General features: G+C 42.6%; 1 protein-coding gene across 4 annotated transcripts in view; it reads right to left on the reverse strand.

The window, feature by feature from the left end:
• The window catches only part of LOC106578944 (glutamate receptor ionotropic, kainate 2), a 270,331-nt gene that overhangs the window by 239,742 nt on the left and 18,334 nt on the right, over positions 1–12,255 (reverse strand). Inside the window, exon 2 of one of the 4 annotated variants that reach the window (XM_045701495.1) lies at positions 10,508–10,887. The exons of the other annotated variants lie outside the window; for them this stretch is intronic. Within the exon in view, the coding sequence (XP_045557451.1) occupies positions 10,508–10,625 (118 nt within the window). The 5' untranslated portion in view covers positions 10,626–10,887. The remainder of the gene's footprint in view (positions 1–10,507; positions 10,888–12,255) is intronic. 4 annotated transcript variants of the gene reach the window in all.

Below are 12,255 nucleotides of genomic sequence, written 5' to 3' on the forward strand. Positions count from 1 at the left end.
TCCTACCTATCTCTCCGATTTGGTCCTGCCGTACATACCTACACGTACACTACGGTCACAAGACACAGGCCTCCTTATTGTCCCTACAATTTCTAAGCAAACAACTGGAGGCAGGGCTTCCTCCTATAGAGCTCAATTTTTATGGAATGGTCTGCCTATCCATGTGAGGGACTCAGACTCGGTCTCAACCTTTAAGTCTTTATTGAAGACTCATCTCTTCAGTAGGTCCTATGATCGAGTGTAGTCTGGCCCAGGACTGTGAAGGTGAACGGGAAGGCACTGGAGCAACGAACTGCCCTTGCTGTCTCTGCCTGGCGGTTCCCCTCTCTCCAATGGGATTCTCTGCCTCAAACCCTATCACAGGGGCTGAGTCACTGGCTTACTGGTGCTCTTCCATGTCATCCCTAGGAGGGGTGCATCACTTGAGTGGGTTGAGTCACTGACATGATCTTCCTGTCCGGGTTGGCGCCCCCCCTTGAGTTGTGCCGTGGGGGAGATCTTCGTGGGCTATACTCGGCCTTGTCTCAGGATGGTAGGTTGGTGGTTGGAGATATCATTCTAGTGGTGTGGGGGCTGTGCTTTGGCAAAGTGGGTGGGGTTATATCCTGCCTGTTTGGCCCTGTCCGGGGGTATCGTTAGACGGGGCCACAGTGTCTCCCAACCCCTCCTGTCTCAGCCTCCAGTATTTATGCTGCAATAGTTTATGTGTCGGGGGGACTAGGGTCAGTCTGCTATATCTGGAGTATTTCTTCTGTCTTATCCGGTGTCCTGTGTGAATTTAAGTATGCTCACTCTAATTCTCTCTCTCTTTTTCTCTCTTTCTTTCTTTCTCTTCTTTCTTTCCTTCTTTCTTTCTTTCTTTATTTCTTTCTCTCTCTCTCTCTCTCTCTCGGAGGACCTGAGCCCTAGGACCATCGCTCAGGACTACCTGGCCTGATGTCTCCTTGCTGTCCCCAGTCCACCTGGTTGTGCTGTTGCTCCAGTTTCAACTGTTCTGCCTGCGGCTATGGAACCCTGACCTGTTCACCAGACGTGCTACCTGTCCCAGACCTGCTGTTTTTAACTCTCTAGAGACAGCAGGAGAGGTAGAGATACTCTGAATGATCGGCTATGAAAAGCCAACTGACATTTACTCCTGAGGTGCTGACCTGTTGCACCCTCTACAACCACTGTGATTATTATTATTTGACCCTGCTGGTCATCTATGAACATTTGAACATCTTGGCCATGTTCTGTTATAATCTCCACCCGGCACAGCCAGAAGAGGACTGGCCACCCCTCAAAGCCTGGTTCCTCTCTAGGTTTCTTCCTAGGTTCTGGCCTTTCTAGGGAGTTTTCTACACCTACATTGCTGGCTGTTTAGGGTTTTAGGCTGGGTTTCTGTACAGCACTTTGTGACATCAGCTGATGTAAGAGGGGCTTTATAAATACATTTGATTGATTGATTGATTGATTGATTGATTGATTGATTGATTGATTGATTGATTGATTGATTGATTGATTGATTGATTGAATGATTGATTGATTGAAGATTAGGTTCATGAGTTAATGATTTCACTGAGTGTGCCTCAAATACCAATTTTAGTGTGTAAGAGATTGTAAAAAGCTGTAAAGTACTGTAATCCAGTGTATTGTGCCTCACCATATTGACTGCTCTAGGTCTATGTCACATATTGTCTTGTTGTCTGTTTCAGAGAGTCTTGGAGCTGGATGCCGCTGCAATTCAGCACGTTTATATAAACCATTGATGAGACTGGCTTCAACCAAGCCAAAAGAAGGGGACGGGGAAGGGGACGGGACATTATTGGCCACCGTGCCATTGTGAATGTCCCTGTACAGCATGGAGGGAATATCACCATGTGCGCAGCCGTTAGCCAGCAAGGCTAATCCATCACCATGCCAACCTTGGTCCCTACAACACCGCCCTTATAATCACATTGCTGGACACAACATGGTATCCTCATTCCAGCCGAGCAGCCCAGGTATGTTGTCATCTGGGACAACGTGAGTTTCCACCGGGCTGCTCTGGTCCGCAACTGGTTCATCGACCACCCACAATTTATGGTTCTTTACCTCCCACCATATTCCCCATTCCTAACCCCAATTGAATTGGGTTTTTTCGGCATGGTGATGGAAGGTGTATGACCGTCATCCCCTCACACGCATGCCTCTTCTCCAGGCAACGGAAGATGCATGTGGTGAAGTTGATGTGGCGGCTTTCGGCGGCTGGATCAGTCACTCCGGAAGATTCTTTCACTGCTGCTTAGCCAGATAGAACATCACTTGTGATGTAGATGAGGTGCTGTGGCCAGAACAAAATAGGAGGCAGGATGCAGCCTAATGTCTTTTTTCTTACATTTTGCATGTGTTTTTGTCTTTTTGTTAGAGTTTTGAAAGAATGAGCCACTTTCATTTTGTATTTTTGTACAGAAAACCCTTTATCTTACTGAATGTTTTTCCTGGTTTTCTCCTGTTTGGTATGGAAAGTCTTACATATACAGCATTTGATAAATAGATAACAATGTTTTTGTTACTGTATTGCATTTGTGTGTGTTTATTTATGTATATTTGAGTAGGTATACTTTACTGTAACAATCTTTTACAACCGGCTACAGTGTAACACTGAAAATGCAAAAGGCATAAACCTACTGCTGGGATATTCATAGGAGGGTTTTGTGTTGAGCACATCAGTGTGTTGTTGGTTGGTAGACAGAGCTATTCATATGACGCGTGTCTTTTTGATGCAAAAAAAAAAACATTTTGGAAAGAGATAAAACAGTTTTGAAGGCAGTGTTTGTTTTTGCTAGAGAGTTTTGCATTTTGTGTTTGTAGTCTTGTGTTTAGAGTTTTGGGAAAATGGGCCAAAGATTCAGCAAACGTGTGTAAACAATTGTGGGAAACTGTAAGACAATTTATGTTGGCAGTTACCTGTATATCTCTTTCTCTTTCTCTTCCCTTCTTTCTGTTTCTCTCTCTCATCAACAATAGTATTCAGAGGTCCATGTGTTGAATCAAGGAAGCTAGTTGACCTGAAACAACATGCTAGCTACAGTACATACACATCATAATATAGAGCAGAATCACAGTGATAAATCAGGACACTATCATACCATCATGTTCTTTGTCAAGTAAATATTCTAAATAATCCTCCCACAACAGCACCTCATCCTGCTGGCGGAGTGAATTTCATTTCACCTCCTACCGGATTATAGTTTCTGTATAAAACCCTCTTTTGACAGTCTGCTTCACACCTCCGAGCCACATAACCTATCAAGTGAGAACAGTTGGAGAGCTCATTGACTGGCAGGTGTGAAATGGCCATGTTGGTTTTTATAATCACTCATATCTCCCACTTCGTGTGTGTGTGTATGTGCGTGCGTGCGTGTCTGTGCGTGTCCAAACAATTCTCCCCTCCTAACGATGGCGCTACGCTAAACTGGAAACAGATCATCTGAACACATTAGCCAGGCGTTCAATAGAGACTGGTTCTACCAATCACCTCCATTTTATAGTGAACTACTAACTCTCCCCTGCGCCTCTCATTGATCCGCTTAGCCACGCATTGTCTCTAAGTAGCTCGCATTCTCCGCAAATCTTCTTATTTACAAGTTATTTGAGGGGAGGGGAAGGAGCGTGGAGGAGGGATCTATTGTTCTGTGTGTGGAGTGTCAGGCTTTTCTGTGTTATTGACAGGCTCTTTTTCCTGAAAGCATTTACAAAGTTGTTGTGTGAAGGACTGGGAGTATTTCTCATTTTACTCCGCTGTACATAACCATTAGATACTGAACTGCTGACTGCCCCTCCATACATACAACACTATGACCAACACACCTGACCTTACCATACCATCGCTCAGTTTATCAGAGCTTCCAGAGGTTATACCCTATTGATGAACACACTGTAGAGGCTGACTGGAACAGACAAGAGATACATATCCTTCTATTCTAAATCAATCAAGCCTCCAGGAGGACTGTGCAAAGCGCATCTGTTTAGATAGCAGTATACAGGCAACATATAGACAGACACTCAACAGTTCAGGCAACATATAGACAGACACTCAACAGTTCAGGCAACATATAGACAGACACTCAACAGTTCAAGCAACATATAGACAAACGCTCAACAGTTCAGGCAACATATAGACAGACACTCAACAGTTTAGGCAACATATAGACAGACACTCAACAGTTCAGGCAACATATAGACAGCAAATCTAGATATGGATACTGACATGATGTCTTTTGGGAGAAAAAAAAAAAACAATCAGATTGTCATTCTTGATTAACTGATTAACACAATGTCCACAACCGAAAGCTGTAGGGGTGGGGCCTGCCTGCCTGCCTGCCTGCCAGCTGCCGATGCCTCTACCTCCACCAGGCTCCAGTATTTATCCCAGGAACAGTGATAGAATGTGATGACCTGACGGAACACACAGGACACTTCCACCCACCATCTGTTTTCTACAGAAGAACAGCTACTGTATTGTACACTACGGCACCAGTCATTGAAATAGAATCCATGGATTCTATTTCTATGGTACCAATGGTGTACACTGGATCCCCTACCCTACACATGCACTGATTTACAACTCTTCCTTGCACTAGAGACTGAGAAGCACTGACAAGGTGATTGCTGACTGCACTGATCAAAAGGCAAGATGGCGCCAATAGGATAAGGCAGCTCTGCTTCTAGCTTCTAAGTACAAACATTTCACTACACACACAATAACATCTGTTAAACATGTGCATGTGATTTAAAGCACAGCAATAACCCACATCCCTTAATTCACTAATTCTGTTGAAACATATTGAAGGATTTCCTTATCTAATGTAAAACAAGTCTTAGTGATTTGTGCAGCCAAAACTAAAGTAGTAATATTTTAAATGTACAATATAAGATTGGCTGTATCAATAATGCTTTACCTATCAATTAATAATACAGTATTATTTTATTATTTTTTTAGTTAAAATAAAATTAACAAATAAAAGCATTATGACTAATAATAGTATTAAATATCGTTTTGCAAAAGGCTACTGAGAGGAGGACGGCTCATAACGGCTGAAATGGAGTAAATGGAATGGAATCAAACTCATTATAGACATGAAAGTCAGTCAACGTGGAAAATTTGAAAAACTTTGAAAGTTTCTTCAAGTGCAGTCGCAAAAACCATCAAGCAATATGATGAAACTGACTCTCATGAGGACTGCCACAGAAAAGGAAGACCCAGAGCTACCTCTGCTGCAGAGGATAAGTTCATTAGAGTTAACTGCACCTCCGATTGCAGCCCAAATAAATGCGTCACAGAGTTCAAGTAACAGACACATCTCAACATCAACTGTTCAGAGGAGACTGCGTGAATCAGGCCTTCATGGTCGAATTGCTGCAAAGAAACCACTACTAAAGGACACCAATAATAAGAAGATACTTGCTTGGGCCAAGAAACACGAGCAATGTACATTAGACTGGTGGAAATCTGTCCTTTGGTCTGATGAGTCTAAATGTGAGATTTTTGGTTCCAAACACTGTGTCTTTGTGAGACCATGAGTAGGTGAACGGATGATCTCTGCATGTGTGGTTTCCACCATAAAGCATGGAGGAGGAGGTGTGATGGTGCTTTGCTGGTGACACTGTCAGTGATTTATTTAGAATTCAAGGAACACTTAACCAGCATGGCTACCATAGTATACTGCAGCGATATGCCATCTCATCTGGTTTGCACTTAGTGGGACTATCATTTGTTTTTCAATAGGGCATTGACCCACAACACACATCCAGGCTGTGTAAGGGCTATTTGATAAAGAAGGAGAGTGATGGAGGGTTGCATCAGATGACCTGGCCTTTACAATCACCCGACCTCAACCCAATTGAGATGGTTTGGGATGAGTTGGACCGCAGAGTGAAGGAAAAGCAGCCAACAAGTGCTCAGCATATGAGGGAACTAGTTCAAGACTGTTGGAAAAGCATTCCTCATGAAGCTGGATGAGAGAATGCCAAGAGTGTGCAAAGCTGTCATCAAGGCAAAGGGTGGCTAATTTGAAGAATCTAAAATATATTTTGATTTGTTTAACACTTTTTTGGTTACTACATGATTTTATGTGTTATTTCATCGTTTTGATGTCTTCACTATTATTCTACAATGTAGAAAATAGTTTTTTTTAAAATTATAATAATTGAATGAGTAGGTGTGTCCAAACTTTTGACTGGTACTGTATATATTACAGTATAATAGAAGCACATAATTAGTATTATTAACATGAACATTGAATGTTACTATTCTTCCAAATGGTCTTACATGTCTTTAATGTGTTTGATAGCATTCCATTTATTTCTTCCCAGCCATTATTTTGAGCCGTTCTCCACCCAGCAGCCTCCGCTGATGTTAGCTGTATACTGCGTTGTGTCCTCAAAAAGGATAACTCTGTCCTATAACCCCAACGACGTGTAAAGCAGGATAACACAGTCTATAAAAAGAGCAGGGAGATCGTTTCACAACTGCAGCCCAAAAAAAGCTGCTCCTTTAACAAGCCTTCCACTAATCGTGTGTTTCGCTGCAGTAGAATAAAGCAGTGTTCGTACACACCGATGTGAGGAGGCGCTTTCCGCTGTCAGTGGTGCTGAAACTTGCCATCTGGTCCTGCAACGTATCGTCGCTGCGCCCGTCCTAGCGAGGCATATAAAGGGTAGTTTGGAGATTATGACTTTGTGAACACAAGTGTGAGTGTATAGAAAGCGAATCTTCAGACACAAAGATTATCCGAGGGCACACACAGAGATGGATTACCAGGGGGGAAGAGGGGAGAGAGTGGTTGAAGCATAGACCGATATGGAGGACTTAATGCTTTCCTACAACTCTCCCCGTTCTGTTTGTGAGACAGCGCTGTCAGATTGACGCGTGGTAGCAGCAGAGGCCCAGCTTGTTGCCATAGTGGCAGCTCATGCGGATGCTGTGTGCATTACAATCAGGGCTTCCGGTGCGCGCGTGTGTGTGTGTGTGTGTGTGTGTGTGTGTGTGTGTGTGTGTGTGTGTGTGTGTGTGTGTGTGTGTGTGTGTGCGTGTGTGTGTGTGTGTGTGTGTGTGTGTTTTCTGAAAAACTGACAGGCTACAGTTGCAGTGGATGGGTGAATACAGCGTGATGTGAAGTTCTTAAAGAAAATGACAGAAATAACACGAACGGTCGTGAAGCAGTGAGAGGACACAGATAATTGTATTAGTACAGTTACAGCGCACCCCTGAAAACTGCTGATCACATTGCCTACCCTTACAACCTGCATTCTTTAGCCCCTGAGGGCTACGCAAATGCAGAAGGTAGCCTATATACAGTTGAAGTCGACGGTTAACATACACTTAAAACCTGTTTTTCAACCACTCCACAAATTTCTTGTTAACAATCTATTGATTTGGCAAGTCGGTTAGGCCATCTAATTTGTGCATGACACAAGTATTTTTTCCAACAATTGTTTACAGACAGATAATTTCACTTAAAATTCACTGTATCACAATTCCAGTGGGTCAGACGTTTACATACACTAAGTTGACTGTGCCTTTAAACAGCTTGGAAAATTCCAGAAAATTATGTCATGGCTTTAGAAGCTTCTGATAGGCTAATTGACATCATTTAAGTCAATTGGAGGTGTACCTGTGGATGTATTTCAAGGCCTACCTTCAAACTCAATGCCTCTTTGGTTGACATCATGGGAAAACCAAAAGAAATCAGAAGACCTCAGAAAAAAGATGGTAGAACTCCACAAGTCTGGTTCATCCTTGGGAGCAATTTCCAAATGCCTGAAGGTACCACATTCATCTGTACGAACAACAGTACACAAGTATAAACACCATGGGACCACGCAGCCGTCATACCGCTCAGGAAGGAAACGCGTTCTGTCTCCTAGAGATGAACGTACTTTGGTGCAAAAAGTGCAAATCAATCCCAAAACAACAGCAAAGGACCTTGTGAAGATGCTGGAGGAAACAGGTACAAAAGTATCTATATCCACAGTAAAACAAGTCCTATATCGTCATAACCTGAAAGGCCGCTCAGCAAGAAAGAAGCCACTGCTCCAAAACTGCCATAAAAAAGCCAGACTACGGTTTGCAACTGCACATGGGGACAAAGATTGCACTTTTTGGAGAAATGTCCTCTGGTCTGATGAAACAAAAATAGAACTGTTTGGCCATAATGACCATCATAATGTTTGGAGGAAAAAGGGGGAGGCTTGCAAGCCGAAGAACACCATCCCAACTGTGAAGCACGGGGGTGGCAGCATCATGTTGTGGGGTTGCTTTGCTGCAGGAGGGACTGGTGCACTTCACAAAATAGATGGCATCATGAGGCAGAAAAATTACGTGGATATATTGAAGCAACATCTCAAGACATCAGTCAGGAAGTTAAAGCTTGGTCGCAAATGGGTCTTCCAAATGAACAATAACCCAAAGCATACTTCCAAAGTTGTGGCAAAATGGCTGAAGGACAACAAAGTCAAGGTATTGGAGTGGCCATCACAAAGCCCTGACCACAATCCTATATAAAATGTGTGGGCAGAACTGAAAAAGTGTGTGGAAGCAAGGAGGCCTACAAACCTGACTCAGTTACACCAGCTCTGTCAGGAGGAATGGGCCAAAATTCACCCAACTTATAGTGGGAAGCTTGTAGAATGCTACCCGAAACATTTGACCCAAGTTAATTTAAACAATTTAAAGGCAATGCTAACAATGTCATGATTTCCGTCGAAGTTGGTCCCTCTCCTTGTTCGGGCGGCGTTTGGCGGTCGACGTCACCGGTTTTCTAGTTGCCACCGATCCACGTTTCATTTTTCATTTGTTTTGTCTTCATTGTACACACCTGGTTTCCATTCCATAATTATTGTTCCCTATTTAACCCTCTGGTTTCCCCCTTGGTTTTGTGCGTGTTTGTTCATGTCAAGTTGTCTCATTTATGTGAACTGGATTATTTGTCTCCTTCGTGGAATATTGTTTTTGAGTAAAGTTACGGTTATTACTCATCTCTGTGTCCTGCGCCTGACTCAGCCTTACCTGCATCACCTAGACATTTGACAACCAAATACTAATTGAGTGTATGTAAACTTCTGACCCACTGGGAATGTGATGAAAGAAAATAAAAGCTGAAATAAATCATTCTCTCTACTATTATTCTGACATTTCACATTCTTAAAATAAAGTGATGATCCTAACTGACATAACACAGAATTTTTACTAAGATTAAATGTTAGGAATTGTGAAAGCTGAGTTTAAATGTATTTGGCTAAGGTGTATGTAAACGTCAGACTTCATTTGTACATGTGCAATACCATACACTGATAGCCTACCCTATGTTTGTTCTGTAGGCCTATGCAGAGTCTTTCCTTGGAGTCGACAATGGAAGAGATGTGCTCAGTTAGAACAATGAATTTCTTTAAATGGTTGCTAATAGTAATGTACCAGAACTCTGAGCGAACAATGAAAGGGAAGATCAAACACTAGCATGTATGCTTTGCTTCACGCTGCTGGCTGTCACTATCATGGCTCGCTGTGTTCAATAGTTGCGTGGGCATTGACTGCACTGCACTCATATTCAACTACATGGCTTGGTTGGTTAGGGTTCTTTCTGTTCATAATCGGACAAGTCATACTTCGAGAAACGGACGTGTTGAAATGGATGGGGGATTTGGCGCTTAACATGAGTTTAGCGCGCATTTCTTCAGTCAGGATTCATCCTTTTTTTGAATGCGTCTATAACAAGAATGGGTATTGTGTTGATGTCGGCCATGAATAGGCCTATATGATCCAAATATCTATGGAACTAACATTAATGTGAGGTAATGATCAACATAGGCGCCACGTTGTTGCCAACTGTTGCAAGCTTTCTGGCTACGTGCTCTCGCTCTCATTATCAGTATTTCTATCTCTCTCACACACACACACTAGGTTTATTATGCAAACTTAGAAATATCAGCACCATAGCAACAAGTTCCACTAATAATTTATTCTCCAACATAAATGATTCACCAACAACCTGGCACTTTGGCATGAAGACATAATCAGACACTGCTATTTGGAAAAGTTTATTTTCCTCCATCGCAAATGTGAAACAAGGTCCACAAATGATGATCAAATCCAGTTATGCGAGGATAATTGTAGGTTATATATGTTTCTATATGGACTCCAGTTGTACTAGTCTGCTGGCGGGTCATTCTGCGTGGAAATGTTGTCATGCATAAAGGTTTCAGGACAAAAGAGATAATGCAATGTCCCTAGACAGCTGTGATAAACAACACCGTGCATAGGGGTAGTAGTTATTGCGGGGATGTGGCTCGTGGGCGCACGAGCTCACTCCAAAAAGTCTGGGACAAGAGGACCCGTGGGGTCACGGCAACACGTCTACTAGGAAGTATATAAGACAACTATGGCGCCCAGCCATGAAATGACAACAGTTACAGAGTTAGGGAATAGCTAGGCTACTACATCAAGACAGTGAGAATGTGTAACAGAGAAAGAAAATAACAACCTTACCAAATCTTAAAACGTGTGGCATCCCGCGAGAATATCCCACACATAGTAATAGCAGCAGTAGAAGCCTGACGGTGCACCTGAATCTCGCTTTACTTATGAGCGGGGAGGTAATCTTCATGGTGTCTGTGTGATGCCACAGTATTTATTCCCTGGATCAGTAGATTCCCCCGAAATGTTTCTTTTGACGTTAAGCAGGGTGACGGCCCACAGAAAGATCACGGCATGGTCAGTCAGGGAGAAGGTATCATTCGTTTCCCCAGATCCATTAGCAAGCGCTGCGTGTCCAGCTCACTGCGCCAAGAAACAACCTTCCCACTCAGCTAACGGTGGGGCATCCATGTTAGTCTGGGCAAATCCGGGAGAAATCCATTCACGGCGGTCTGAAAGAGAGATGGACATGAAAAGAGGAAGAAGGGGGTATGAGTTTCCAAGTCAGAATCCCGTCTCAAGAGACGAACGCTGGCGCGCTGGCAGAATTACAGCAGGCTAGCAAGCCTAAACCTTCCAGGCAGTCTCAGCTGTCTGAAGCTAGCATTCTGCTGCACTGCTGCACAGCATCTGACGTCGAGCCAAGATTAGTGTGAGCGCGAGAGAGGAAAGATTGGGTATATTTCGCAGGTGCTGCTGACCACACATCGCTTCCGATCCATATCTGACATCGAAATGGCCATCTTTCCCCGGGTGTCTCGTGCTGGCACCCGGTACTCTCTTAATGTTATTCACGGCTCTGTTCATTCAATGGCCGTGGCTGCTGACAGTGGACTGGTGCCATGCCGAGCGATTGTAAAATCAATCTATGATGTTAAAAAGATTGCCTCTCTAGATCGGATTTGCTCAGCCTTGGAGTCGTGTGAGAGGTTTGTGAACCAAAACTGTCTCAAGTCCAATTCTGATGAATAGCCTATTGCTGAGCTAATATTTCTTTTCACAGAGCTATGCTGTCACTGAGAAAGATTTGCTTTTATGTTCTATTTTTGCTAGTTTTGACATTGTACACTCTTAGAAAAAAATGTTCTGGATAGAACCAAAAGGGTTCTATGCTTGCTTCATATATGGCACCCCTAAAGGCTCTATATAGAACCGAAATGAGTTCCATTTAGAACCCTATATGGAACCCAAGGGTTCTATATGGAACCAATTTTGGTTCAGTGAAGAAGAACCCCTGGAGTTCTGATAATAGGACCCTATAAAAGCGTTCTAAATATAACCTTTAGGGGTGCCATATATGAAGCAAGCAATATAACCCTTTTTGATTATATTCGGATTTTTTTTTAGTAGTGTACTGTTAAACTTTATGACAATGTAAACAGAATAATAAGGGATTCCATTTTGGTCATCAATTGTCAATAACATGGGCTGAGTATTATAGCACTGTAGAACTTTCATAAAAAATATATATATTCAAAGTTGTGAAATAAGTTTATTCTCAGCTCATGTAATTCAAACGTTATGCAGCCAATATCAAAGTAGGCTTGTTGTTCAATTATTTGTGAAGTTATACAATTACAATGCCATGATTTCTGTCATTCAATTAACTTCAAATTTCAAGAATATTTGTTCTGTTTCATAGGCCTAAGTCTATGAATATGATTACAGATGACAATTATAAATAATATTGTCTGGAGTGGTTAAGATATAGAGAAGGCCTAAAACCACTTTAACATTGTATTTGTCAAACAATCTAAACGCCAGGACCATACAGGGTACAATATCACGTTGGAAACGGACAGGACTAGCCTATTCTACAC

This window comes from Salmo salar, chromosome ssa02 (assembly GCF_905237065.1).
Source record: "Salmo salar chromosome ssa02, Ssal_v3.1, whole genome shotgun sequence".
Lineage (NCBI taxonomy): Eukaryota > Metazoa > Chordata > Actinopteri > Salmoniformes > Salmonidae > Salmo > Salmo salar.